The 26,905-nt window shown below is 39.5% G+C and overlaps 1 protein-coding gene across 1 annotated transcript in view; it reads right to left on the bottom strand.

Moving 5' to 3' along the window:
• The window catches only part of LOC126637552 (connector enhancer of kinase suppressor of ras 2-like), a 173,232-nt gene that overhangs the window by 31,313 nt on the left and 115,014 nt on the right, over window positions 1–26,905 (bottom strand). Inside the window, 7 exon segments of the mRNA XM_050310900.1 lie at window positions 1,467–1,515; window positions 5,773–5,807; window positions 14,863–15,117; window positions 16,301–16,386; window positions 19,040–19,245; window positions 19,726–19,859; window positions 23,981–24,127. Coding sequence (XP_050166857.1) covers window positions 1,467–1,515; window positions 5,773–5,807; window positions 14,863–15,117; window positions 16,301–16,386; window positions 19,040–19,245; window positions 19,726–19,859; window positions 23,981–24,127 — 912 coding nt within the window.

Below are 26,905 nucleotides of genomic sequence, written 5' to 3'. Positions count from 1 at the left end.
AACCCTGTAATTAGACTGCAATTTTCATAGGTGATTAAGTTTAGAGAACTGCCAGACAAATGGAACATCTGGAGGAGATACACATTAGGATACTCACCAGAAACTGGTGTGCCATCATTTAATAAGAAAGTTTGAAAAATAATGAAAATACAAGCACAACAAAAAAAGGAGAGCTGAAAATATTAGTTCTTCTAAGGAGCCAGGTTAATTAGTCTTACTCTGTTTTGTTTCTGCTCACATACAACACATTCAAAGCAAGAAAACCAGAGAAAATGAAAGGTTTGCAATACCTTGGGAATCAGTAGTTAATTAGCACTGCTAATGTACAAAATTCAAGCTCCATATTCTGAGAGATAAAGGAACCACTATAATATAATTAACTTGGTGGCAAACACTGTAAGAAAACAGTCAGAACTCACAGACTCTGAGTGACTCAGAGTTGCCATGGGAGACAGGCAGATGAGGGGAGAGCTCATCATCCCCCGGGGCTGTCAGCATCTCAATCCCGATCTCAAAGCCACACCACAGAGGGGAATGTCACAGAGTGCACACCCTGCCACCCCAGCCTGGAGCAGCACAGGGGGGAGGTTAAAAACCAGAGTGGTGGAGTTGAATCTGTGCCACGTGAAGGTGAATTGATGAGATCTCACTATAATCAGGGGTAGGAGAAGTGCTGTCACCCAAAACACCAAATGAAAAGCAAAACTGGTTCCTTGGAGACCTCCACTAGTTTGGACCTTGGGAGTTTGTAAGGAAAATTATTAGTCAGAGAGTTACCACAACCACACAATGGTTTGGGTCGGAAGAGACCTCAAAGCACATCCAGTTCCACCCCCTGCCATGGACAGGGGCACCTTCCACTAGACCAGGTTGCTTCAAGCCCTGTCCAACCAAATCACTGTAAAAAGTGCCAAGTCAAAGTGAAGAGCTGACATCCTACAGGTGAAAGTTCTGGGCTTTGTCCTTTGTATGAAATATTTGCCAAATACTAAAAAAGAAAACAATGTCTGGCTATCTTCCATCGAAGAATGGGGTACCTCAAAATTGGTACCCAAAAAATACTTGAAAATCTTAATCTTATCTCTCCCTGCCATTGTATTCATAGTGTTTAAATATTTTTAAAAGTTATTTTAAAAACTTTCTTTACCTTCAGGACAACCCCCCCTCTAGAGGTGTCTTCCAGCCTAGACATTGTGTATGATTCTTTATCCCAAACTAGCACATACTTCAGAACTCACACTACGGTTCCTAAATTTAACTAAAGTACTGCAGCCACACTGACCTGCTGTGCTTGCAGCAGCCAGTTTTCTGAACATGGAAATTATGTCTAGATTTTTGTTTTCAGCTGTTTCATAACAGACAAATGTCAAGGTTTGGGATATCTGAAATATATTCTAAAAATATGACAATGCATTAAACAACTGAGATTTTTTTTTTTTGTTTGAAGTACATTTATAAATCATTACCTTCCTCATGGATGTGCTTCCTGGATGGTCAATGGCAGAACTTGCATATCTAGGACAGAGAGAAGAAAGATGTCAAATGACCACAGGAAAAAAAAATAACCTGAATATGTGGTGCATACACACAAACACTGTGCATTCACAGCATCCTGCAGCAGAGTTTGTAACATTTTGCTACAGGATGCCACAAACACAAAAATGTTACCCTTCAGAATGCAAAAATACTCTCTCTGGTATATCTGAGCTTTCTCTGGAGAATGGAGAACAAAGCAGGGCAACATCACCAGAGGCCTTTCCTTGTAGAGTGCAAACAGTGTTGGCCACTGATGGAAATAGGACACCGAATCAGGGTCAAATCTGTCTGCTCTGGAACAGAAATTCTTGAACACATTTTCCCCTCGTGCTTTCAAAAGCAAGGAAAAGGAGAAGCCTTAAAACTGTGCCTGCCTTTCCCTTGCAGGCCTGGCTGGTGAGCAGAGCAGGGAGCTCTGCACACCCGGGGGCTCCGTGCTGATGTCACGGTTACACTGCACACTCGTGGAAGATGTCAGGGTTTCCTGTTATCAACTACAAACGTCTCCTAAAGTAAAATGAAGATGAAAGAACACGGAGAACCCTGCTAAGCACAGAGTTCTGTAAAAAAACTGCATCAGTGACTCCAGGATGTGTGCTCATTGCCGCTTTCTCACCTGTGAACACCCAGCGGGGCAAAGGCTCCTGGTAAACAGGAAAGCAAAGAGGCTGCTGCTCCAGGAACAGTTAGTTCAACTCGCCTTCCTAAACCTCAGAACACCCCCACATTTAGTGATTCCACCTCCAATGGCAGACAATGTCATTTCCTAAATCACAACAGAAGTGGAGTCACAGCTTCCCTGTATCATTTACCAGAAGAACTTCTCGAGACATCTTAGCGTGCAGGAAACCACCTGCACATCGTGGTTTGGGTTCTGCAGTGTCTTCTGCAGAAAGCAATAGCATCTCATAGTAAGAAAAGTATCTGAACATCATAGTTGGAGACCAGGAAGAGGTTTGAGGTAAAGCATGTTATATTTACAGAAGATTACCTGTTAGGTAATTTAAAAATTGGTATTAGCACAAGAATTATAAAGAGATTTGATGAGCGTCTTAAAGCACCACATTTAGTACTAAAAGGAGATAATGCTGAAAGGGGAAATATAATAATGGAGGAGGAATAATAGTGAAACTGCTCAGCTGAGGTAGTAACCAGTTTTATTTTGTATTTTTGCTAAGAACTGTGGGCTAAAATGAGGCCCCAAGGTGGGGACGACTGAATTTCCCAAAGGGACTTGCAAACGTATGAGAGGAGCTGAACTGCCTCGCTTGCAGAAATGCATTTTGATGTAGTGATATAAAGTGATGTGCCAAGTCCTGATTCAGGTAAGTAAAACGAATGTTTGCTGTCAACTCTTCAAATTCAGTAGCAGGGAAGACTCAGGTAGGACAGACCTGACTGTTTGATGCGGCCCTGGAACCTCTCCAGCCACAAGATGGGTTTAAAGCAGAGCTCAGGATTCTCTGCCAGCTGTGCCATTCAGGGGCAGGGTTTGGGTGTGACTGGACCGTGTCCTGCCCTGAGTGGGGGTGGTGAAGGTCCAGCCCTGTGCCAAGTGCTGGGCCAGCTCTGGGATGTAGGTGTGCCAGAAGGGTTTGGTGAAACCAGACGTGTCAGGCAGAGATACCTCACTTTTATCCTGCTCGAGGCTGTCCCAAAGCTGCTGGGCTTGCCCTACATTCCACTCATCCCAGGAGTTTAAGCATCTCCCTATTCCCAGTGACACTCTGCAGTCTTGCATTCCTCACACAGCTGCTGGTGCTTTCAGCACGTGTTCCCTGCAGCCTGGGGGACGTTCTACTATGGACAGGAAATTACTTCGGTTTTTGGCTTCTTTTTTTTTAGCAAAGAATACAACATCCCAGAAACTCAATTGGTCTCTGAACAGCTAAAATCCCAGAATCCCAGCCTGGTTTGGGTGGGACTTTAAAGCCCATCCAGTCCCACCCTCTGCCATGGGCAGGGACCACCTTCCACTAGCCCAGGTTGCTCCAAGCCCCGTCCAACCTGGCCTTGGACACTTCCAGGGATGGGGCAGCCACAGCTTCTCTGGGCAACCTGTGCCAGGGCCTGCCCACCCTCACAGGGAAGAACTCCCTCCTAATATCTAACCCAGATTTCCCCTCTTTCAGTTATTGGAGATAATGTTATTTCACCCAAATATATCAATCTCTCCACACAGTTTGTCTCCCATTCCCCAAAGCCTAACTCTATGGGATAAATATCTGAAGAATTGTTTTTATTTTGGTTTAAGCTGTTCAAATCACTTAAAAGAAGGTTATTATGGTGGAGAAGATCTAATTCTGCCTCTTAAGCTACTTTTCAACATATTGAAAAGATATAATATGGTTGTGTTTTGGGCCTGAAGTCTGTGTGGAGAGTCATTTTATAAAAGAATATAAAAGAATAGCCTTTTGCTATGAAAGTTTGCCAAAATTTCATCAAGTCATATGTCCCTGGAAAGTGTCTGTTGGCAGATGTCCTGTGGAGATGTGTGTCCTGTCCACCAGGGATGTTCCATCTGGATTGTAGTGTCCCTGCCAAACTGAGCATGTGCAACCCTCAGAATAATGAGACACCCTTTGCTCCGTGAAGAACAAAATTCCCTTGAAGAACAAAATTCCTTTGCAGCTCTTCCTTGTGGCTGCACAAAGCTGTGGCTTGGAGAAGGAAATAAAAAAGGGAAAGATGTGTGAATGGTGTTGTGAAGGGTCCGTGGTTTCTTTCTGATACAGAAAGTCGGGGTGAAGGACCCAAGGAGGGCACAGCCAGAAGAAAGGGGACAAAAGGGAGTGACTAAACACAAGGAGAAGGAGCTGAGAGACTAAGTGAAAACAGCAAATAATCTGGATTTACAGACAACAGCAGGTTTTGAAAACTCACGTATAAGAGATAAGAGCAAAAGGCGAAATCCAATTGTTACTTAAAAAGAGACTGAGAGCACCACTTTTGCCCAGGTAACCCTGCCCTGCACAGGATGGGAATGCTCTGGGTCGGAAGTGGAACAAAATACTAAGCAGGCCTATATTTAACTTACTGCAAAAATACTCCCCCATTTAGCTGAGGTAATGATGGTGAGATAACACAACATGCCATGGTGATAACAGAGAGACCAGACTGGCTTTTATGAGGAGTGTTATCTGTCCCTCCCTTTCCTCTCTGATACCAATGCTGCTTGATTAACTAAATCCCATTTTAACCACGAACAGCACCTACACCTGAGAAACACCAGCACATTCTCACCACTAGAACTGCCTTTCAACTGCAACTGCCATGTTTACTGCTCATGTAAAGAGGCAAAAATGCTGCCAGTCCTGAAAAATCAGGCACGAGGTGACTCGTGTTTGGTGATCAGCAACTGATCCTGTTGTACCTCAGATTTCAGCTGTAATGCAGAGGTGTTTGTAGCACTGAAGGAAATCAGCAGCAACTGTAAATCCTTTAGACTGGGCAAAGCACTCTAAATGTGATTAATTATTTTATATCCAGTGCACGGTTTGGCTTCTTAAATAGGTTTAGGCCATACACAGGGTAAAAAAATGTAAAAAAGAACAAGTATCTGTATGAACAGATTCCAATTAAGCTTAATTAGGATGTATGATGATACCAAAGTATCTTTTATTTCAAACTTATTCTTTTAATATGACTTATGGCATGCAACATGAATGCAACAAACAGACATCAGACAAACTGCAAAGGAACAAATGAAAAAAATCACTATTTTCCTCATTATAATTAATTGATTTGATTCAGATATAAAAGCCAAACTAAAGACCCCGTTCTTAGTATCTATCAAATATGAGTCACAAATATAACCTGGGATTTTGTACTGACTGAAGTAGCACGTAGGTGTCCACTGAAACATTCTGCCCATTGGTTTCAAAAATCATGTTAGACACACATTGTGCTTTTCATCCTCAGAGGGAGTCTGAAATAGTGCATCTCAAAAGGAAAAATAAACAGTGGGGCAAAATATATACTACTGTGTAGAAGTATAATTTCCCCCTCTTAATAATATTTTATAAACTTAAATCTGCACCTTTGTAATCTATATTTATATCAGATGTTGGCAAATGAAAGTTCTGACATTTACTAAATTGTATCAGTGCTGATATCTCTAACCCCTGAAAATTTATTGCTCAAATACCGCAGCAAAGCTTCTGAAAGCAAACCAGTAAGTACAATTCATAAATATATTGTGCATATATCTAAATACAGAATAACAGAAGCATTTACCTTTCAGTATCTCCAGTGACTGTGTCCCCTGCTCTCTGTAGAAGGAAAATAAATAGCATTAAGCACGACTGTAAACCAGACTTCCTTGGTGCTCTGAGCACATCGGTGTCTGCAGTGAAACAAGTCACAGAGGTAAACCACAGTCATTCTGTAACTCTGAGGCAAAGGAAATGGAACATTTAGTTCAATTTCTAACTAAATGTTATTTTAAAATGAAGATGGTGTTTAAATCAACTTGAGTCTGCACGTATAAATTAGTTTAACTGCTGTACAACTGTGAGCAAAGCTCCTTAAAAGAAGAAATTTGTTAGAATGTCAATGTTTGCAGAAATGTTAACATTTGAAAGGGAGTTGAAGTGTAAAGGGCAAATGCCACCATATAGAATACAGAATATCAGAAGGATGAACTGGCATCAAAAGTTCCTTTTCTGACACTCTTACACAGCTTTACAGAACTTGATCTACTACACCCATAACTCCTCTGAGGTTTGGAAGTGAACGTGTCTTTAGTGGTAAATAGTAACTGAAACCAAACTTTATATAGGAGAAGTTCTCTCACAGCTAAAAAACTAAATTCACAAAATCTGAAATTACAAAAAAAGAGAGTATTTTTTAAAATTAATGTGTATTTTTTTTACAAATGCCAAAACCTGCACTTGCAAAATCTTTGACAATACACTTTTCTGAATGACCAACCAACAAACAGATCATTTTTGTAAGCATGATGTTCGTGTTTTAATGTCACTACTCAGGCCTGCAGAAGGTATTTAATCACTTGTGGCTTCAGGGCACAGCTACAAAACCAAAATGTAAGAGGCAGGATGTTTGCTGGGGCTGTTTGACCACAGGGCCCTGCACAGGGATATTTTCTCATATTTTCTAAGAAACCCTTAAATGTGCAGGGACAAAGACACTTTTTGCCACCTCCTTCTTGTCGCACCCCACTGGGGGACCCACCTACAGAACCAGTTACCAGCTTTGACTGGGCTGTTTCTACTGCAGGAAGAGAGGAACTGCCACCTGGAGCTGGCAAAAACCCTGAGGTGGTCAATTAATCCCCAAAATAACCGAGAAGTTTGCAGAGGACCCCACAGTGATATTAAAATACTTCATCCCCTGCTTGCACCCAACAAGACAGAGGGCAGAAAGGCATTTCCATGTAGATCTACACAACTGCTTTCCTTCTTGAGCATCCCTGATATTCAAAGCTTTCCTCAGATCCAGAGGAGAACTGGGAACATGGGGAACATGCTTTTACCTTTCACAATAATTGGGATGCTACAAATTTTACAACTAACTCCATTTCCTCCTGTTGCCACATTAAATACCAGCCTTTTACTTGTTCTGCTGATTGCCTCAGCTAAAATATCCCAGCCAACGTGAGTATCAAAGACGGAATCGTGAAATAAGAGACCTTATCTGATGAAAAATAATTAAATAGTGCCCTTGCACTTAAAAGCAGGGAGTTCTCTGACACACCTTGTTGAAATCAGGCAGAGTAGAAACTCCCCATTGAGTGATTGGGTACACAAAACTCTTAACAGGCTTTCCCAAGTGCTATAAATACCTCAACTCTCCTTAGAGGACACTGAAATCCAGCTCAGAGAACTTATAAAAATGAAATACCATCTCCAAATATTCCCATTTTCTCGAAGCAGACTGTAAGAGGTAGCAGCACACACCTAAAACAAAATATCTGCTTGAAGAGCTGTTGTTTTGGTGCTGCCAATGCAAGTGATAAATACCAGTGAACCAGCCTGATCACCCCCGGAATGACTGTGCACAGCCCAGGCAAAGATTGTGTGGCCAGCCAAGCAAAAGCACTTTGACAGCAGCACTCCCCATCCCACTGGTATAAAAATAGAACTTTATTCATACCAGAAGGCTCAAAGCTTCTCTTATCCCTCTGACTTCTAGAGTTTCTAATTTTAGCAACCAAAAATGGATTACTAATTCAGTCAGGGTTGCCCATTCTATTGCCTCATTTTCTGTTTCCAAACTGCTCCCAAACGGTTCCAAACCAGGGTTTATTCGCCCTCTCTCCCAAATGGGACTCATCCCACACTCCCTTCCCTGACAAAGCTAAAACAACCCCCCTCTCACTGTGCTGCTCATTAGTTGTTCATCACCCATGTTACAAATTTTCCCTGCTGAACAAACCCAGGTACTTATTTGCTTCCAGATAAATGCACAGGGAACACCCACACCACAGGTGATCACCTTGGATCGTGATTCCCAGGTTCCTTTTGATCAGATATATTCCATCAGCTGTAAACATTTGTGAGGATGATGTGAACCTGCATTTATTAGGCTGAAAAAAAAGCCATGCTAGAGGGAAATGTGCTCCTGTTAATAAAGCACATTTTTCTAGAGGTCAGTCTTTCAACACCACTAATTTTCCACATTACCAAGCACTAATTTTTAAAGATATCGAATAATGCAATATAATTAACTAAATCATGGTTTGTAGTAGGGAAATATAAAATGATTCCATACCATGGGGAAAAAGAAAAATAGGAGTTAAGCATTATGTAAATTTTAACTGTTTATTAGTTCACTGGAATTTAGAAGAGAGCAAAGAAGAGCATCTACATAAATACAGGAAATAGTTGATACGAGTACTTGAAAGGTAGAAAACCTATTTGTGACCTTTTAAAGTTTTTATCAATACTGAATTTATTAAGAGAAAAATCTCTGTTCCTGACTAGCTCATTACTAACATACAGATTATTACCAGTGTTTAAGTATGGACACTCAGGTTTACTACAGACCTTCATTACATATTTATGACCTTTCATTTGAGCGATTTTTCTCCCCAAAGAACCCCCCATGGGAGTACAATCTAGTAACTAGCAACCTTTCAAAAGGATTTCTGACAGTCTTTATGGAAACACCCCCACACTGACATTTCTATAAATGCCTACATGCAGATATAATTAACTTCCTCGTGTAATTGTAATTACATGCAGACACAATACTGACAGTGACTTCCACATGGAAGTTTCCTACCTGCAGTTTCAGCCACCTCATGTATAATTTTGGAGCAGTTTGTGACACTTGAGAACAAATTGCCTTATTCCTGTTCCCAAACTAAAACTTCATCTTTCTAAAAGGCCGCTTTCCTGACTCGTAGACGTGTGGGAGGCTCAGGAGGCACAAGTCTTGTCGTGCTGTCAGAGGCTATAAAGCACAAATTCTGTGAAATTCAGGTCACTGGCACCTCTCAGCCTTCTTTAGTCAGCTCCACATTTAGGGAGCTCTAGGGATTCCCAGGGATCTGCTTCTGCCTTGCACGAGGAGAAATGAAAGGACAAAAAGCCTGTATGGTCTCACAGGCAGATCTGAGGGTCCTCTCCCAGAGGAAATCCTGGAACTTCTATAAATAGCTTATAACAACAACAAAAAATGGTTCCCTTGAATCAGAATTTCTTCTACTTCTAAGAAATAGAAAAATCACACAAACCACAGAAAACAGAAACCCCAAGTTGCAGAGATAGTGTGGAAAAAGTCATTGTCTACTGTAGGAAGACACTGGAATAGTTGTTAATGAGATTAGAGCAGTTTGATAATGTGTGTTACTAATCTCAACTGTCAAATGCAATCTAATCATTCCATCTAGATATGTAATTTATTCAGATGCATTATAAACTGTTCTTCCATTCCTCTGTGCTCAGATACCGGATTATTATTAATAAAAGTAAAGAAGCAAAATTGTTTCATCTTCTGCTTCCTTAACTCACCCATTCAACATCCTAAACATTTCCTTACATGATGTGTGTTCAGAAGTGGTCTTGTTGTCAGGAGATTTGCTTATCTCTCCCCCTCAGTGAGCTGATGCTTCAGCCACTGAATATCCTCTCAAAATTATTGTGCTCATCTAAAAACGAAAGCAGCCTTTGAGGTTTTCACTCCCCTCCCTCTGGTTGAGGGGAGAGATAACAGAGACAGGAAATGATCAAATATAATCTGCATCTATGTACAGTTCAGAGGGACTCAAATTCACGCTGAGGAAACCAGAAGGGCAGGTGAGAAGATTAACTGGAGGCAAAATAAAAATATCCACTCGGCATTGGTAATGATGTGGCAATGCTGAGCGTTGTGGCAGCTCTGTAGGTAAGAGAGGAGGCAGCCAAAGGTGAGGGAAGAGGAAGAGGGGAGTGGCTGAGGTTAAAGGGATGTAGTGAAGCTCCAGAAGTTACACACACCAGGGAAAACCAGTGAATTCCCTCCCCTTTCTTTTCTCACTTCCCTTTTGTGCCGGGCAATGCTTCAGTCCCCTAAACCCCATCTCCTGCTGGGGAAGGGAGGGAGCCTGAGAGGGGAGGGGGGGAGGACAGGGACCACGGGCTGAGCCAGGGACTGCAGGGGGAAACTCAGAGGAGAATCTAAAATGAGCTCCAACCGGCTCCCTGCACACTGATCCTTCCATCAGCAGCAGCAGGAGATATTTGGGTGATAATGGAGATATTTGTATTTGGTGCATCTTCTGGATGATGAATATTGTAATTATCACAGCAGTAATATCAGTTGTAGCCAGTGTTTATCAACAAATGCAGAGTTGTATCAATCTGAATGGCTGTTAAGTTTAGCTTTAGGCTACATATCCCATAAACCACTTTTTTTTTTTTGAATTCTGGTGAAATAATAAAAACAAGCCATAAATTCGTTTGCTGCAATAATACAATACAGTAAAATTCAGTTCTGTTGTGGCTTCTGGGGTCAAGAACTTGAGAATATTTTACAAATGGCAATTTACACTTGAAGGTACAGCAGGTTAATGAATGCTTTGTTTGCTGACCTTCATTAGTAGTTTGTAGTAGTTTGTTTGGAGACTGCAGAATGTCATAATTTAAATATGCTCTAATACAGCAAAATTACTTATGAAAACACTGCATATGTTTGGATAAAACCAGCTCATATTTGCTTTGCTGTAAAGTGTCCTAATATAACTCCCAATTTAAAGAATTCCAAGCCAGCAAGGGAGCCCAAACATTTGGAAAATGTCCCGTAAAATACCTTTTTCCTTTTGAACTGTTTATAGATCAAGGAGGAATGCAGTTTAGAGAACCATGTCTGAACAGAACTTGATGATGCTCCTCAAGGATCCACCTTACAGTCTGAGAGAGATACTTATCAGCTCAGGCTTTCCTGTGACTGTTCTGGTACAGTACAAATGCAAAATAACAGTATTTCACAATCAGTGCAGCTGGACAGAATCAGTCTGCAGCTACAGAAGCCAGAAATACTTCAGTTAGTTTCTCTGAGCAGCCAGAATCCAGACAATCATCCTCAGAGTGATCCCCCTGCAGAAACGCAAGGCAGGGAAAGAAGGTTTTCTGTGTCACAGGTACTTAAACAAAAAGCCAAGGTAGAATTTATTCAGCAATCCAGAAAGGAAATAAAACTCTGAAGAACGTAATTCTCATCCCTGACAGCACAGTTTTGTTTCTTCCTGAAAAAGCAGGAAGGAATAAATAAAACATGAGCACTTTTCCTGCAAAATTGGCAATAAAAGACTCCTCCTTCAGCCAGAGGAGGTGAACACATGATTCTCCCAGACTCTCTGAATTAATATACTTATCACACCAGCTCTCAGACTGCCTATCCTCCCAAAAAAGGCATCTGGAACATCTGGCACATCCCAGCATGCCCACACCGCAGGAAAACCAGCCCTACATTGGTTTTGCACACGTTTTAGTTCTCAGCATGTGCCATTAAACTTTATGTCATTTGTCAAAGCTGCCTCTGCAGTTCCAGGAGCAGTTAAAGAGCATTTCCATCACCCTGTGCTAAAGGGATGCATTTCCAGCTTCCTGTCAGCAGCAAGAAGGAAATAAAAAGCAAGTTAAGCCAGTGCTGTGTAACAATGACTAACCTTAAACTACTGTAATGCTTCAAATTATCTTTACAATCAGAAGTGACTGCTGGCACAGCACTCTCGATGACTACCCTAAAGCAGCCACTATTTATCTTTTACTATGTAGGGAACATTGAAATGAAATAATTGATCTTAAAATTCATTAATAATTAAGTCTTTCTACACAGTGAATTCTAATTCACACACACACACACAAAATAAAATTAGGAGATTCAAATCTATACTCCAGTTTCTTAATATATGATACTACAAAGCAAAATATCCAATTACTTTGTAGATAACAGGCCCAGAACATTTATTGCCAAGTAAAACCAGATGAGAGGTCATTATCCTATTGGAAAATTTAATGTGGGAACCAGCAAATTGAATTTCAGAGCTTCAGAAACTCGTGCAAATCTGAGGCAAACCCACAAATTTGAACACCAAGTGGATTTCCAGCCAGGATCTGGAATAAGAACTTCAATATTCTTTCTAGATAGGAGCTGGCCCCCACAGTGCAAAGTGGAACCAAGCAGCAGAAAGTGCACCATTTTCTGTAACTTTTTAAAATCAGGAAGACTTTTTCTAGACTTTTTGTGTTTCATGTCATGGGCAGAACTGAAAAATGAAAAATTCCTCACGTACGTCTGGTCTAACGTGCAGAAGTCGTACGTGACAAGTTAATTTTCTTCAGAATGAGCCCTGGTAATATAAAACAAAAGCATGCTCAGATTTTAGCTCTGGTTTTGTAGGCCCAGAGTTTATTCCAGTAGTGCATTCCAACCAAGCTGTAGTGGATATACTTTTGTGATCTTTACAGGTACCTCACTATTTAGGCTGAACCTGGTGAGCTCTGTCACTCCAGAAGTGAAGCATTGATAAACACAGAAAGTCATGTTCTAAGAAACACTCTATTAATTATTAATTATTTATAACAGCCTTGCTAATTGTAATTGACTCTTGCTCAGGTTCTGTGCCATGCATCACAGAGCTGCATATCAATTCAATTAGAGCTGGAAAGACACCCTGAAAGGGGGCAGTGTTTCTTGACAGGAATATTTTACTGCAACGTGGCTTCATGCATCAGTTTGTATCCTGGGCATACTGCCAATATTGCATTACCTAAATATCCATTTTATATAGGAACTCTGCATCCTCACAGCAACTTATGAAATCAGGCTAATTGTTTAATTTTAGGTTCCAAATCAACATTCCTTCCAAAGCATTAATCTAGCGGTGAATCTCTGCAATTACCAATTTTGCAAAACTTCTTCTGTCTGGTAATTTAAACTACTGTTAAGTAAGTGTCTGGTTTTTTTTGTTTGTTTTGTTACATATTTATGTAAGTGCTTAGAAAATGAAGCCGTGGCTAAGGGAGGCTCAATTTTTCCTGCCATCAAGCCATCCTTGTTTGCTGACAAGATATTTTGATCTACACGTAGAAGTTGTACTGGGCATCTGTTAAGTGGAGAGGAATTAATGGAAATGTGATTCTGACAGTTCTGCAATTTTACTTCCATTAAAAAACCCAGAAAAAATGCAAAAAACCCCAACAAAACAAACCCAAGCAAAAAACCCTAAATCAGTTTTGTCAAGTTTTCTAATACAAATGTAGCAAAAGCTGGTTTAAGGTGATTTGTTTGGGTAATGTTTAGAGGTATCTTGTTTTGATTAACCTTAGCCTTGTTGTAGAATGGATTCTTGACAGAATAAAATCTCCTTATCCAAATAAGCAAATATATTAAAATGCTTATGAAAATCCTGCCAGCACCTTTAGGTATTAAGGAATTGAGCTGACCTACTTAAAACCTGAATTTCTACCTAAGAACACAACACCTCTGATACTTTTCCCTTCCTTTTGGATCCCAAGTTGCCATGAAATGTTCTGTGATATTTACCATTTTCACTCAGGGCAACTCTCTTTCAGGACAGATATGCCAATTTTTTTTTTGCTTTGCTTTTCAGAATTCTTTCACTGTTGCAAGTAGAAAGACGTTAATGTGGATGATTCTGTGCTGGCAAGAACCCAACAAATCTGTGTCAGCAACTCTCGTGTGTTTGTCGACTCAGTTCCTCTTGTGCATCTGAAAGGCAGTTGACGAAGTGCCTGAGATATTCTGATTCCTGTGATTATCTCCTGAAGGGCTAAAAGGGTCTGTTTTAAAGCTGGTTGAAAATTTATGGTGGTAAAGGAATTAATACCGCTCTGTCAGTCCATGAATAATCATTTTCCACGTGCCCTCCTCTGTAGTTACTGCCCATTACAGCAGAGTTTATGGGACAGGAACTGCACTGATGTGTAAGGTGGACCAACCCCCACATGGAAAGTTGTCTCTTCCCATAATAACACCTCTTTTCCAGTTTCCTGCACTTCCTTCACACCTTTTAGAGTTGACATATTTTGTCATTAGGGTATATTTTAGTATTTATTATGCTATCAGGCAATGTCATACTGCTGGTTTATCAGGGCTGTTTCAACTAGTTGCATGATGCTGTGGAAATCATGCAAGAAAATACAACTTCACTTCTGGGTGTAATTAGCATCTTACCCCACAAGACCCATTTTCCTTTCTTCAGAAGTTAGGGGAATCAACAGATAATCCACAGTCTTCCAAAAATTGACTAAAGCCAGCTGATACACCTACCAAGTTATGAAATATTGTTGGGTTTTGTTGCAGACTTGTCTAATAATTTTCTCATTCATCCTAGAAAATGAGCCACTGCTTTTGTCTCTGGGTTTGAAATCCTTTGCTTTGACTTTGTGGCACTGATAATCTCTGGAAGAGATTCAAATCTCCACAATTTAAATAAATAAATTTAAATAAACAGTAACTCCATTAAGCTCATCTGTTTTTATAAGACACAGTAATCAAAGTGGAAATATAAAAGCTTATAAAGTAATCTATAATAAATTATTATCAGAGGCTGAGTATAGGATCCTTATGAACCTTCAGAGATAATACAGTCAAATTAAACTAAATCAGTGAGACTGAGTAATTAAGAGCACTATTTTATTAAAGCATCTGATAACAAATCATTCTTGCCTTGTGTTTTTCTGGTTTGTCTTGACTCTTAAGAGAAAGTCACGAGACTGGCACTGAGCAACCTCCTTGCTGCTAAAATACAGCATTAGAAGAAAAAGTAGAAGAAAATGCCTTTATAGCTGTATCAGTGGTAAAAATTCCAGTGTTTTCCATGTAGATTATGGAGCAGAGGCTTGCTGAGGCACTTACATGATAAAGTGGGACTGTGTTGTTCTCTGCCAGGGAGAAGTTGAGGATGTCCTGCTGTGCAGGCTCCAGCCGCACGTTCATGGTGGATGTGAGCACAGAGGGGCTGAGGGGGTAGCTGGGATTGCCTGGGGGTTTGCCCTTTTTCCTGGACCTCCTCCCCGTGTCCCTTTTGTTGTCCTTCTGTGTCAAAGGCTCCTCTTGGATCACCAGGATCTTGTCGTCACTCAGGTAGCGCAGCAGGGAATTCTCAGAGTCAGTTGTTGGAAGGGAAAAAAAAAAAACCAGAAAAAAAGAAAGATTAGTAAGAGGAAACAAACAGAGAAACCCTTTGGTTGGCCAAGGACCATCACTTGGGGCTTTTAAACTTGGGAAAGAACCACATGAATGTTGAGGGAACTGGGGGGGGACTGCCCTGCGCTGGGTCCCACATGTGCTGCCACCACCCCCTGCCATCTGAGGGGACAGGGAGTGCACACAGAAAACGTTCCTTGTGGTGCAGGGAACAGCTCTGGCACCATTCCAGAGACCAGGACTGTCATGTCAGGGAACCTGACAAACTGGAATGATGGTCTTAGGGAGATGTGCTCTGTACTTGGGCACAGTTACAAAATGGGACTCGGCCAGGCAGCGAGCCTGAGGAAAGGAATCTGTAACAGTGAAATAGAAACTGAACATAAATCAACAGATTTGGAATAAATCAGAAAAGACTTGTGCCTTAAATGAAAATTATTTCCTTTTGGAATGGAAGATTACTGAAAAAGTAGTTTAAAATCCCGTGTTGATTTTTAAGAATATCATTGTTTTTGTCACATTTAAAGAGTCAGGTTGAACCCTCAGCTACCAGACTGGGCCTAAAAGATTCTGAAAAAATAGCATTGAAGAATCTTTAGCAATTGGTATCACAATAAATATGTTTGTATATTTGATGAATATTCTTTTGACTTACCCAATCGTTTTTTATCAGGGGAAATAAAGGAAAAAAGGAACTTTGCTATCACCATGGTTCTGGCAAAGCTGATAATTCCCACTAGAATCAGTAGAAGTTTATATGACTAGAACTGCTGGTCTGAACACTGACAGTACAATTGCTGATTCTTGTTCCAAATTTTCATTCATACTAATCAAAATGTGTCTTCAAAGGATTGTTTTCTAGAACTGTGAAGATTTAAAACTGATTTCAATTAACATATCTCCTTCTTTAGAGTCTTCTAAGCCTTTTTTTCCTTGATGTTTGCCATTCTTTATATTAGGATTAAATTCCTCCTACTAATGCAAACTTTTAAACTTTCAGAAATAGAAACACAAAAGCACAGATACTAAACAGGCTCTTTCATATTCTCTGGGGCACTCAGAAAAACAGATTTGGTTCCTGTGATGCTCTCTATGTTAAAAGAGAAAAAAATGTTGGAGAACAGCAGAGAAAATAAAAATACTCACCTCTGCTCCCCCTCTTGTACATGTTCTGTTCTTTGGACTCCCCTATCCAGCTGTACTCAGTGGGCATCGAAACAGGCCTTAAATCTCCTGGAAACAAGGCAAGAAAAACTAAATAATTTTTAAAAGCTAGAAAGAGAATCCTGTAGAGCCAGTAATGCCAGTAAATTCCAGGCACGACATGACCCTCCAGAGCAATCCATTCTTGGAGCTGCAGCATCCAGGGGCAGTTGAACATCACGTGTGTGGTGGGTTCTCCTCTTGGTCACCCCCACCTGAAGGGAAGGGCCACTGACTCTGGTGAAATCACTTCTGAATGTAAACAGATTCCAAATTCATTTTTAATAATTTAATAATTTCTTTCATTGCTCACTCATTAAACAAGGGTAGGTTTTTTTGGAATAAAGAGAGAAGTTTTTAAAGTGGACTGATATTCTTTAGGAAAACTAGAAAGACTGTTAATATAGGTAAAACATCACAGATCTATCAGTGAAACAGTAAAACTTGACCTGGAGAATCCCACGGTGAGTAATGAGGGGATCTCATTTCAAGGAACATTAATTTCAACTGGCTTAAAAAGAAAACGTGGAGCACAGGTTGGTAACAGCAACCACAGCAAAGAAGGTTCAGCCACTAGGGTTTTAATCAGTAGGATTTTAGGGCACTAAGGCTGTAAGATCCTAATGGGGCTCAATCATTCCCTAGTGGAGTATCAGGAGAGGATTGATGACATCAAACCAGGAGCACCCAGAACTGCCCAGAAAGCATCAACATCACAGAGAAACACCCTCCAGATCGTGGGTTAAATTCCTTCTGACTTGTAAAGCCAGGGAAATTTAGTCTGTTACTTTAACACTCAAGCAAATTTTTTTAAATGAGTTTTTAACTGTTTTGTTTCTTGGATAATTATAGAATTTGAAATGAGGGGAACATTTTCATTCTCAGTATCAATTTCACCCGGTTTATTACAGGATCAAGGTTCTTTTTGTGGATTATTTGTATGCTAACATAATTTTTGAGTAACCTTCTACCAAAATACAGCTTTTTAGCTACTAAAATGTTAGGGGGATTTTAAGAACAAGCAGGTATATATGACAATTATTCTTCTGGATAAACATGATTTCCTGAAAATTGAAGGGGTGACATGCAGACTACTGAGATTTTCCCATATTATACATTGGTTCATACTGTAAACTCAAATTCCTTCCGGATTTTCAAAGTTCCAGAAAAGCAGAGCTGTCCCTCACAGACAAAAGCAAACTCTTGTGTGTTCCTGGGACCAGGCAGAGCGCCCAACATTTGAAGTCATCATGCAGCAAGAATTTATGAAAGCAAGCCAAATACCTCCATCTGGCTCCAATTTTAATCACAGTTAAGATTTATCTTTATCTTTCATTCTAATTTTATTCTAAAATAGTGTCACTTAACAGGGAGATAAAGTCTCAATAGTACTAGTCTTAAGAGGGAATCCTACTCTCCAGTGCCACAGCCTCAAGTAAAAGGCCAAAGAAATCACTAAAATATCCCGTATATAACAAAGAGTTATTAAAATTTCCCAATTCTGAAAAGGTTTTGAGATATATATATATATTATCAAGCCCATTTTACAGTTGATATTCTGCCCTTTTTTACCATAAATCCAGCAAAATTCAAAATCAGGAACTGCCCTTGGGATTTGCTCTACTGAGCTGCAGCACCAGTTTATTACCAGTGTTCTTCACAGACACATTTCCCTTTACTGCTCTGAACCTGTAAGAGGTTTTCCCTTTCCTAGATTTCAAAGACAAAAATTTAGGAACTCTTCAAAAGAAAATGAAAGGAAAAAAATCCTTTGTCAGAGACTTCCTATATACATATATATATATATGTAAAAAAAGATAGCAGTTGCCCATAGGGAATACTATGATGATTGCTTTCTCTGAGGGTCAGAAATAATGACATTTTCAAAATCAGATATAATTGCAGTTTTTAAAAGAAATCTCTTATTTGAAACCTTCAAACTTCATGAAAATGTCTTACTGCCTTGAAAATTAAGCCACTGAATGGAGAATAAATACACTGCTGTATTTCAGTAGTGTTTTTCTCAAATTTACCAAACACCAACTAAATCAGTTTAAACTGATAATTCATTTTCAACAGTGGCTTTTATATAGATCTATATTCTCACATACAAATACACATTTCCATACCTGTACACTGAATATGGATTTACACACACTGGAAATTGCAATGTAAACCAGAGTTAATTATTGCTTTAATAGCTTTTTATATATTTAAGCAGTCCCCATTTTAAGATTTTGAAAGATGGCTCTAGTACAAATAAATGCCCTGCAGGAAACTCCTTGTGCATTTAACTCAGCACTGAATTTTGGAGGACCTTATAGCTTAGAGACACTTTCATACCACGAGCCTTTCCAGGCCCTTCATTGATGTTTAACAGCCCAGAACACTGCAATGAGAAACTTCTCAATGAGTAAATCAAGATGCTGGCTGCCCAAACAATAGGAACTGAATTATCAGTCAGCATTAAAATATGTACTGCAGAATAAATGTATAAAACCCCTACTCCTGATCATGAACGTTAGAGCGTAATTATGCTAATTGTTCCTTCACATAAACTTTTGTCTGGTGTTCAGAGCCAAGAGGTCTAACAAAGAAGGACAGGTGTTTGGGGGTGCTGCAGTTTGAACAGCACAGTTTGTAAATTTAGCCAGTTAAGGAGGGGTGAAGAAACGCAGCCTACCATGGGTGGGGGTTTTCTCCCTTCTCCTCACTCCTGCAGCTCTGCTTCTCTCGTACTCAGAGCCCCCAGGGGGGCCTTCACCTTCTATCAAGGTGTAGTATTTCCCACTTTCGTGCTCCAGGAAATAGTTTGGAGACTCAGAGCCTTTCATCCCAGACTTCCCAAATTTGCTGATGTCATCACAAGACATTATTCCAACTTCATCCCTAAAAACAGCAAACCAGAAGGTGATGGAGAAATTACCCATTTTATGATGAAGGGTACACATACAATTGTCTCTGCCAAGCACTACAAATCAAACATCCCATAACTGAAATGTGAGAACTTTTGTAGAAGTGACAATATTCAACAAATGTGCATGAATTAAATAATCACAGATATTCAGGAATTTTCTAGTATCTGAAAGGGAACATAAGGAATTGTTAGAGGTAAGCAGACAAGAGTTTCCTTTGCAGAAATGCTCGAGAATGAAATACAGGTGGACACGTGAAAGTGAATAAAACTGATTAAAGACTTCTAGAAATACTTTGTTTAGGACTAAAACCAGGTTCTACTCGGCTTGTATCTAAGTGAAAATTAAGTCACTCAAAACAATGATATGCTGCTTAATGTATTTCTAGCCCTTCAATTTTACTAAATATAAAATTTTATTTTTCAAAACCTGAAAAGAATCAGGTCATGGATACCTGGGGCCATAAAGTCCTGACATAGGAGACAGGATGAAAACATCCTGGAGCGCCGAGTTGTCCATCTTTGAGGACATGCCCATCGTGCTCGTGGGTGTTGTAGAGCTGCTTGTTGGGCTGGTTGGAATCACAGGCTGGAAAAAAAATCAAGGGTAAATTGATAAATTAATGTTTTCTGTGCTACAAGTAACAACAGAGTCAATCTGTAGAGTTTTAGGAATTCTTGACCTCTTTTTTGGATTAGATGTTTCTTGAGTTTCTGAAGTTTCCTCTAAGAAGATGTTTAGTGAAACACTGGGGTACCAAAGACCTCGAGACTAGTTATGAAAGAAACTGATAAAAGACCATTAAATTAATTTAAAAACCATCTCATGGGAAAATCTGAGACTCAATCAAAATATGATTTTTAACCATAGCAGAAAATCAATTATATAGGGAGGAAGGCCATACTCTGTTAGATGCCATTAATACAAAAGTTAATTAAAGAACTCTGGAAAACTTGTACTGAATGAAATGATAACGTTGGTTTCAGTGGAAGATTTATTGTTAACAAGGGCAGAAGACCTTGGTTTTTTAAAAGAAACAGAATTCCTATTAATTTGGTTTCCACAGCTGTGACCATTGTACCACAGCAATACAAATACAGGTTCTGTGGAAACTAGGAAAGAAACACAAATTAACCTCAGCAACAAAAGTGAGCATCATAAATACTAAAAGTAATAATAAAGTGGGAGGGTCCTTTCAGATTTTTATTTCTTAAACTTTTACATGACATTAAACACCATTTTTTTGACTCAAATGTCCTTGGGAAGCTCAAGTCAGTGGTTGACAAGGACTAGAAGGACTATAACCAAATGTTCTGTGCAGGATAGAAAGGAAGAAACAAAGAATATTTTCCAACCAAGGTACAGCCTGTGTTGATGTTCGAGAAAGAGAAAATTTATTTATTTACAAAATTGTTCTTTGATACAACCACTTTTCTACTAGTGGGAGGAAAACAAAGTGACCTAAAATTTGGATGAAAGCTGCAAAGACCAGTTCTAGTATTTTTAACTACGAGGCTTTCAATCTTCTAGAAATAAATACTGAAATTAATTTTGTGTAATAATAAAACTGTTTAATCTGCCCCCCAACAGTGAGATAACCAATAGGTTTTTAGAAATCTAACCTTATCACATGATTTCCAAAATCTGAAATGAGCTACTTAACAGAACTTATTCTGAAGCTACTTAGAAAGTTGCAAAGCATAACAGGTATTTTCTAACACGTAAGAAGAATTATGAAACTGTCACCACTGACAGAAGCTTTTCTACTCATGTCACCTGCCAGATTCTGTGTCTCAGGCTAAATCATAAACAGTGTAATGTTCTGGATCAAGTAGTTGAGACAGGAAGGATTATTCCAATAGGAAACTTTCTGCAAATAAAAAGAAAAAAAAAAACCAAGAAATGTTGTATTTTGGGAAGGCAGTTGCTGGTGCTCACTCAAAAAACCAGAGAACAATTTGTCGCCACAGATGAAAGAACGTTTTTTACTGAAGTGGGAAGATAATCACAGAGGTTAAAAATTCAAAAAGTCTTCTAATGTCACATAATACCAACTAGAGACAAAAGGAGAAAGTGGTGTCACTGATGTGTGTCACTGACAGATAATGTAGCACAAAACTTTGGCAAATGTTACCACTCTGCTCTTGGTAATTAAGCATCAAGGGAAACCACACAGCAAAGGAATTCTATAGCGAGCCCAGGAAATACATTTTACAAGGATTCACAGATTCCATGGCATCAATAATTCATAAATTAACTACGTGGTATAATTTTAAACATAATTATTGTGGGGAAAATATTAATAACGTCTCCAAATGCCTTAAGCAACAATAGAAAACATGACAACTCTAATTTAAAAATTCCTGCTGTGCACCAGCCCAAGGTAGCAAATATTATTCCTGGCCTCTGAATTTCAAGTTCCTAAATCCTGCTTCCTTTCTACCTTCCCTGGTTATGGACTGCTTTTGTTTTGTTTTGTTTTTTGCCAGCACTACATCAGAATGGAAAAATTGCTCTGCATGTGGATATGTAGATAAATGGAGTGCACCACGAGATAACAACGCAGAGCAATATCTGTGGGCCCATATATGTGACACACCATGAAATATAACATTATCCTTTCCTGGGGCAGTCTGACATTTGCTGAATTGTTTGCAGTTTTGATGTACTTTCAGTGTGATATTCTTCTACAGATTTGCTTTGCTGCTCGTTGCACCTGCTACTTTTGTCTCAGGATAAAACTCCTGTCTGTGCTGAGCGAATTCTGCTCGTTCCCCAAGGTCTGTCAACAACCCCCGACAGCGCCTGTTCCCTGAGAGCCAATTTAATCCATTAGTGGTAAAAAACTCCATAAAAAACCCAAATAAATAAAACCAGGAACCTTCCTCCAAACTGAACAAATTAAACTGATCTAGAGGGTCTAAAAAAATGCCAAAGTCGAGCAAAGGCAAAGGGCACTCCGAGCCAACAGGAGAGGGAAGTGAGATCACTGCTTCCAGCAGCAACAAGCTGTTGTGTCAGCTGTCCAGGAAGCACAGGCTTTAGAACCATCTTGAAATTCGATCCTGCTAGTTCCAAGTCATTACTGACAATAATAAACAATACCAGATCCAGGTGAGAGCTGCAGGAAACAGGCAAACCCAAAACCTGCGCCCTGAAACGGATCCAGGTCCGAACACTTGAGCTTGGCTCTGTGGCAGGAAGAATAAAAGACCTAAAGATGCTAAAAAAGACCTAAAGTTGGCTTTCAACATCTTATTACAAAATCTACTGTTAAGAAGTAGCACTAACAATGCTCTTTTTATTTTTCAAAGTGATTTATATTTTAATTTAAATCCCTCTGTTGTCTGGTACAGAAGAAATATATCCCAGTAAGGGAGGACACTGAAAGCACTCTTTGATCCTCAGGGGCTTTTGCAATCTGGGTGATCAGGAGAGGACACATCACAAAACCAGAACTGTTGATAATTCCACACAAACAGCTTGGTGCACTTCCACTTTTCTGGCTACCACTCCAAAGGTTGGCACGCTTTGTGAACAATACCGTGCCATCTTTACAGTACAGACTGTTCCCACGCTGACAAAGCTCCCAGAACTAGTTCTGCTTGGGAATTATGATTCTTTAATATATGAATATAAAGGGAGGCTCTCCATGGAAGCCCTGTGCAAATGCAATTCCCACTTTGCTGCCCCTCGAGGCTCCATGTGAGGTTCCCAGGTAGATCCATCGTGATCCGGGCAGAGCAAAGGATGCTATTCCTGCAGCACTGGGACAGAAAAATCCCCCTGGGTGTCACAGGGCCCCTTCTTCTCCCCTAGAGGCAGGCACAGAGACAGGAGAGGTGGCCCTAAATCCCAATGTCAGCATTCCTGAGAATTCCTGCAAGGATTTACACAAACCCCTTAAGTGAAGCCACTGCGATTTAGGCACTTGGAGGAATGAAAGATTTAGGAAGTGCCAGGCAGGGAGGAAATCTGCCTGGATAGGCTTGAGAGGGTTGGTTTTTTTCATTAATTGAAAAATCATTCAGAAACACAGTCATGTATGGTTTGATCCAAACAAAACAGCTCTGAGAAGCCTCCACATTGTGCAAGTGTTATATAGCATTAATATGCTATATAACAACCATGAACAGCTTCTGACTTACTGACAAACCTTTCCTCGAACAGTGACATTTTTGGTTCAGGGTTTCACCCAGTTTCTCCTACATATTGCTGATGTTGTATTAAAAACCAGCTATGATGTTCCCAATTATTTTTTTTTTTTTTGGTACCAACATGTTTCAAAGAGGGCACAGAAAATAGCAGAGGTTCCATTACCACTGCTACCAAAACCTCGGCTTGATGAGAGGTTTGGAACAGAAGAGGAATTCTCCTGAAATTTAATAGATCTGACACACTGGACCATAAACAAGTAGTTTTGACAGACTGAAATGATGGGAACAGGGAGGCACTGCTGCCTCTGCCAAAGCAGCTGCTGAACCTTGTTCCTCAGAACCTCAGCTGTAAATATTCTTTCCCTCTACGAATTCCTGTGGCTCCACCCAAACATGGAGAAAACCACCTTATTGCCACACATACTTGTCTTGGCACCCTGTTCCAAAGGAGTTTGGGACAGGCTCTTGTTCCTTCTGCTGGAAGGAAAAATTCCAGTGTTTTGTCAGGAACAAAGGATTTACCAGGACACCAGTGCTCCAACAGCTCCTTACCTGCAGTGCAAGAGGCTTCCACCTGACGTTCTTCAGAAGGGCAGGAGCAGAGACCAGGGTGTTCTGAGGACGTTTTTTCAGGGTTAGAATCACTCCATTTGGGTCTTCCCACAATGCATTTACCAGGTTCTTTAACTGCCAGCCAACCTAAGGAAAAATTCCATAATTGAATTGTGAAAGCTTTCTGTTGGACTTGAAATGTGAAGAAAACAGTCTGGTAAACCAAAAAGGCCTCTTACAGCCTCTCTTTGCAAACACAAGCAGTTTTTATAAACTCTGTCTGATTCCTTCTGGTGGACTGAAATGATGCTGCTGAAGCTGGATTTTTATTATTTTTTTAGTTCTGTTTCTCAACAAAGTAAGGCAGAAGTGAACACTGTATCACTTTTGATCATTTGGGAGATCACTGAGCATTTTAAATCTAAAGATGAGGTTTAGAAGTCATGTTATAACAACATATGTAACATATATGTAACAGCTGTAAGACCCTAAATGGAGATAAATAGTCATTTATTGATTTATCTATAAAGCCCCTGGACACAGCTGAGTCACCAACTTACTACAAATTGCAAACAGAGCCATAAAAAAGGACATCACTGGTACTGAAAGGGAAAAAAAAATACTTAGAGCCATTTCCTAATCTTCTTGATTAGTTAAATATTAATTTACCATGAATTATTTACACAGGAAAACAGAAAATATATTTTTAGGGTTTTTCTTTTTTCCCCTCCCTTTTCTGTCCTGGACATGGCAGATTTTCACAGTGGCAATAAATGGCCACAGTAAAGAACCTGCCATAAATGTTATGACCATCACAAGTCTTAAGCCCTGGTGTTGAGCAGGAATGGGAATGCTGGGTCCACACAGCAGCTTTCCAGACACAACCTTCCTGAGGCCAACTGAAGTAGCCTTAAAGTAAAAATTGCAGAACAAGAATCTCAGGAAATCCAACAGCAGGAACTGTACAAATATATGCCAGTCAGTGCTATTGTATCTGCTGTGCTATTTGATTATGTTTGACCTCTCAGAGTTCAGTATAAATTTTTTTCTTTTTTTTTTCCCAGAGTTAACTAGTCAACCATATAATTACCCTCCTGACTAAAATATGGATTGCCACTGCTATTAAAAACCAAGAAAATAAAATATTTAGGAGGCCAGAAACAGAGCAGTCTACATATATCCCCATGTTATATATATATATATATAGCTATATATAGGTATAGTTTATAATTATGTAGATGTAATTTATAATTACTTCCTCTTAATGGAAGATAATATCTGATTACACAGAAAGGTGTAACATAACAGCCAAACAAATCAAGAGTGTCAGCTCAGATCCCAAACACTCCTCCAGTCTGTGCTGTGTTTGGAAAAGGACAGAGGCTCCCTTCTTTTTTCCCTTTTACTCAATTCCTGGAATAAAAAGGAACTCCTTTGATTTTTATAGATTGCTGTAATTTTCAGATTGCTGAAATCTGTAGAGTTCCATGAGCTCCTTTTAGAAAAGAGTGATAAATAATTAAGTTAACGATAAATTACTCCAATGAGAACCTTAATGACAAAACCATTAAATCCCAAGATCTATTAGAGAACAGGCTGCAGTCATCACTACTGGGTGATGATAAAATGCTCTTAGGAATTTGGACACGTTATTATAAATTGTATTACTAAAAATATCTTCGGAAAAAAAGAAGCCATTACAGTGGATTAAAAATCTTAGTTGAAAACCAGTCCTGGAGACAGATTTTGACATTTGCTCTTAAAGAATCAGTCTTTAAAGCAATTACTAACTTCCAGCTATGGTGAGATGTATTCACCAAAAGGGTATTTTGCTCCTTTAAGATTTTTGGCACAAACATTCAGTCAATCAGATGCTACAACATGGGTTAAGATATTCCAGCAATGAAAGTTAAATTAAAATTAGACCAATGGAAAATGAAAAAAAAAGACTAATATGATACTTTCTTATTTATTTTCCTGCCTAAACAAAATTGGATGATAATTTAGATGCTAAATGTGGAATAAACCCAGAAGAATGGAAAAGAACTCACTGAAAATGGTCAGACAGGCAGAAGTGTACAATTTTGCTGGTTTACTCTTAGGATTGCTCTAATCATTAATTTTAATTTGTTTGTACATCCTCAGTGTGGAAAGAAGGGCTCTAGGGAAAAAAACCCTCTGTGTATTTCTATCTATATTAAAGAATCTGTTAGTTTTCTCATAGAAATAAAGTGGAAAATTAGGAATATATCAACTTCAAAAATCATAGTTCCAAAAATATTAATCCCTCCAATAGTAAATTTCTTCACCAGGAAATTCCAAAATGCTGTGGTAATTTTGTAGAAGTAAACCTGATAATTTTCTATACCTAAACCTGATAATTTTATGTATCTAAACCGGATAATTTTGTAGCTGGGACTGCATAACTAATATGTTCAGAAAAACATAACTCACTTTCATTAACCAACAGCAAACAAGTGTTTCCTAGTTCTCCAATATCTTCCTTAGATTCTCTCTGTAATGACTTTGTTCCTTCTCATTCAGAAGATCAGGATTTGCATGGGTGGGATTTGGGATGCATCTTACCAGCAGTAGGGATTTCAGCATTTTTATAAATCCAAACTCAGTTTGTGCTGGGCAAGCACCTTCTCTCCTTTTTTTAAAATAAAATCTACCTGGCCAGTGATGACTCACTGAGAATTTGAATGAAAAACAAACTAACACCAAAAATCCCTGATGTTACAGACAGACACAAAAAAAAGCCTGAAGAAAATCCAGGCTGGTGCCTTTGTGGGTGACTGCAGAGGCATGAAGTGCATGAGAGACTCACCCATTGAAAGGAACTGAAAAAACAGCTGAGCTGGTGAACATGGTGATGTTTGTCACGGGACTCCAGGGCTCTAAACCACCCCAGCACGTTGTACA

This window comes from Myiozetetes cayanensis, unplaced genomic scaffold, assembly GCF_022539395.1.
Source record: "Myiozetetes cayanensis isolate MyiCay16 unplaced genomic scaffold, myiCay2020 scf15, whole genome shotgun sequence".
In the NCBI taxonomy this organism is placed as follows: Eukaryota; Metazoa; Chordata; class Aves; order Passeriformes; family Tyrannidae; genus Myiozetetes; species Myiozetetes cayanensis.
The sequence above is the reverse complement of the archived record's forward strand: the minus strand, read 5'-3'. Positions and strand labels throughout refer to the sequence as shown.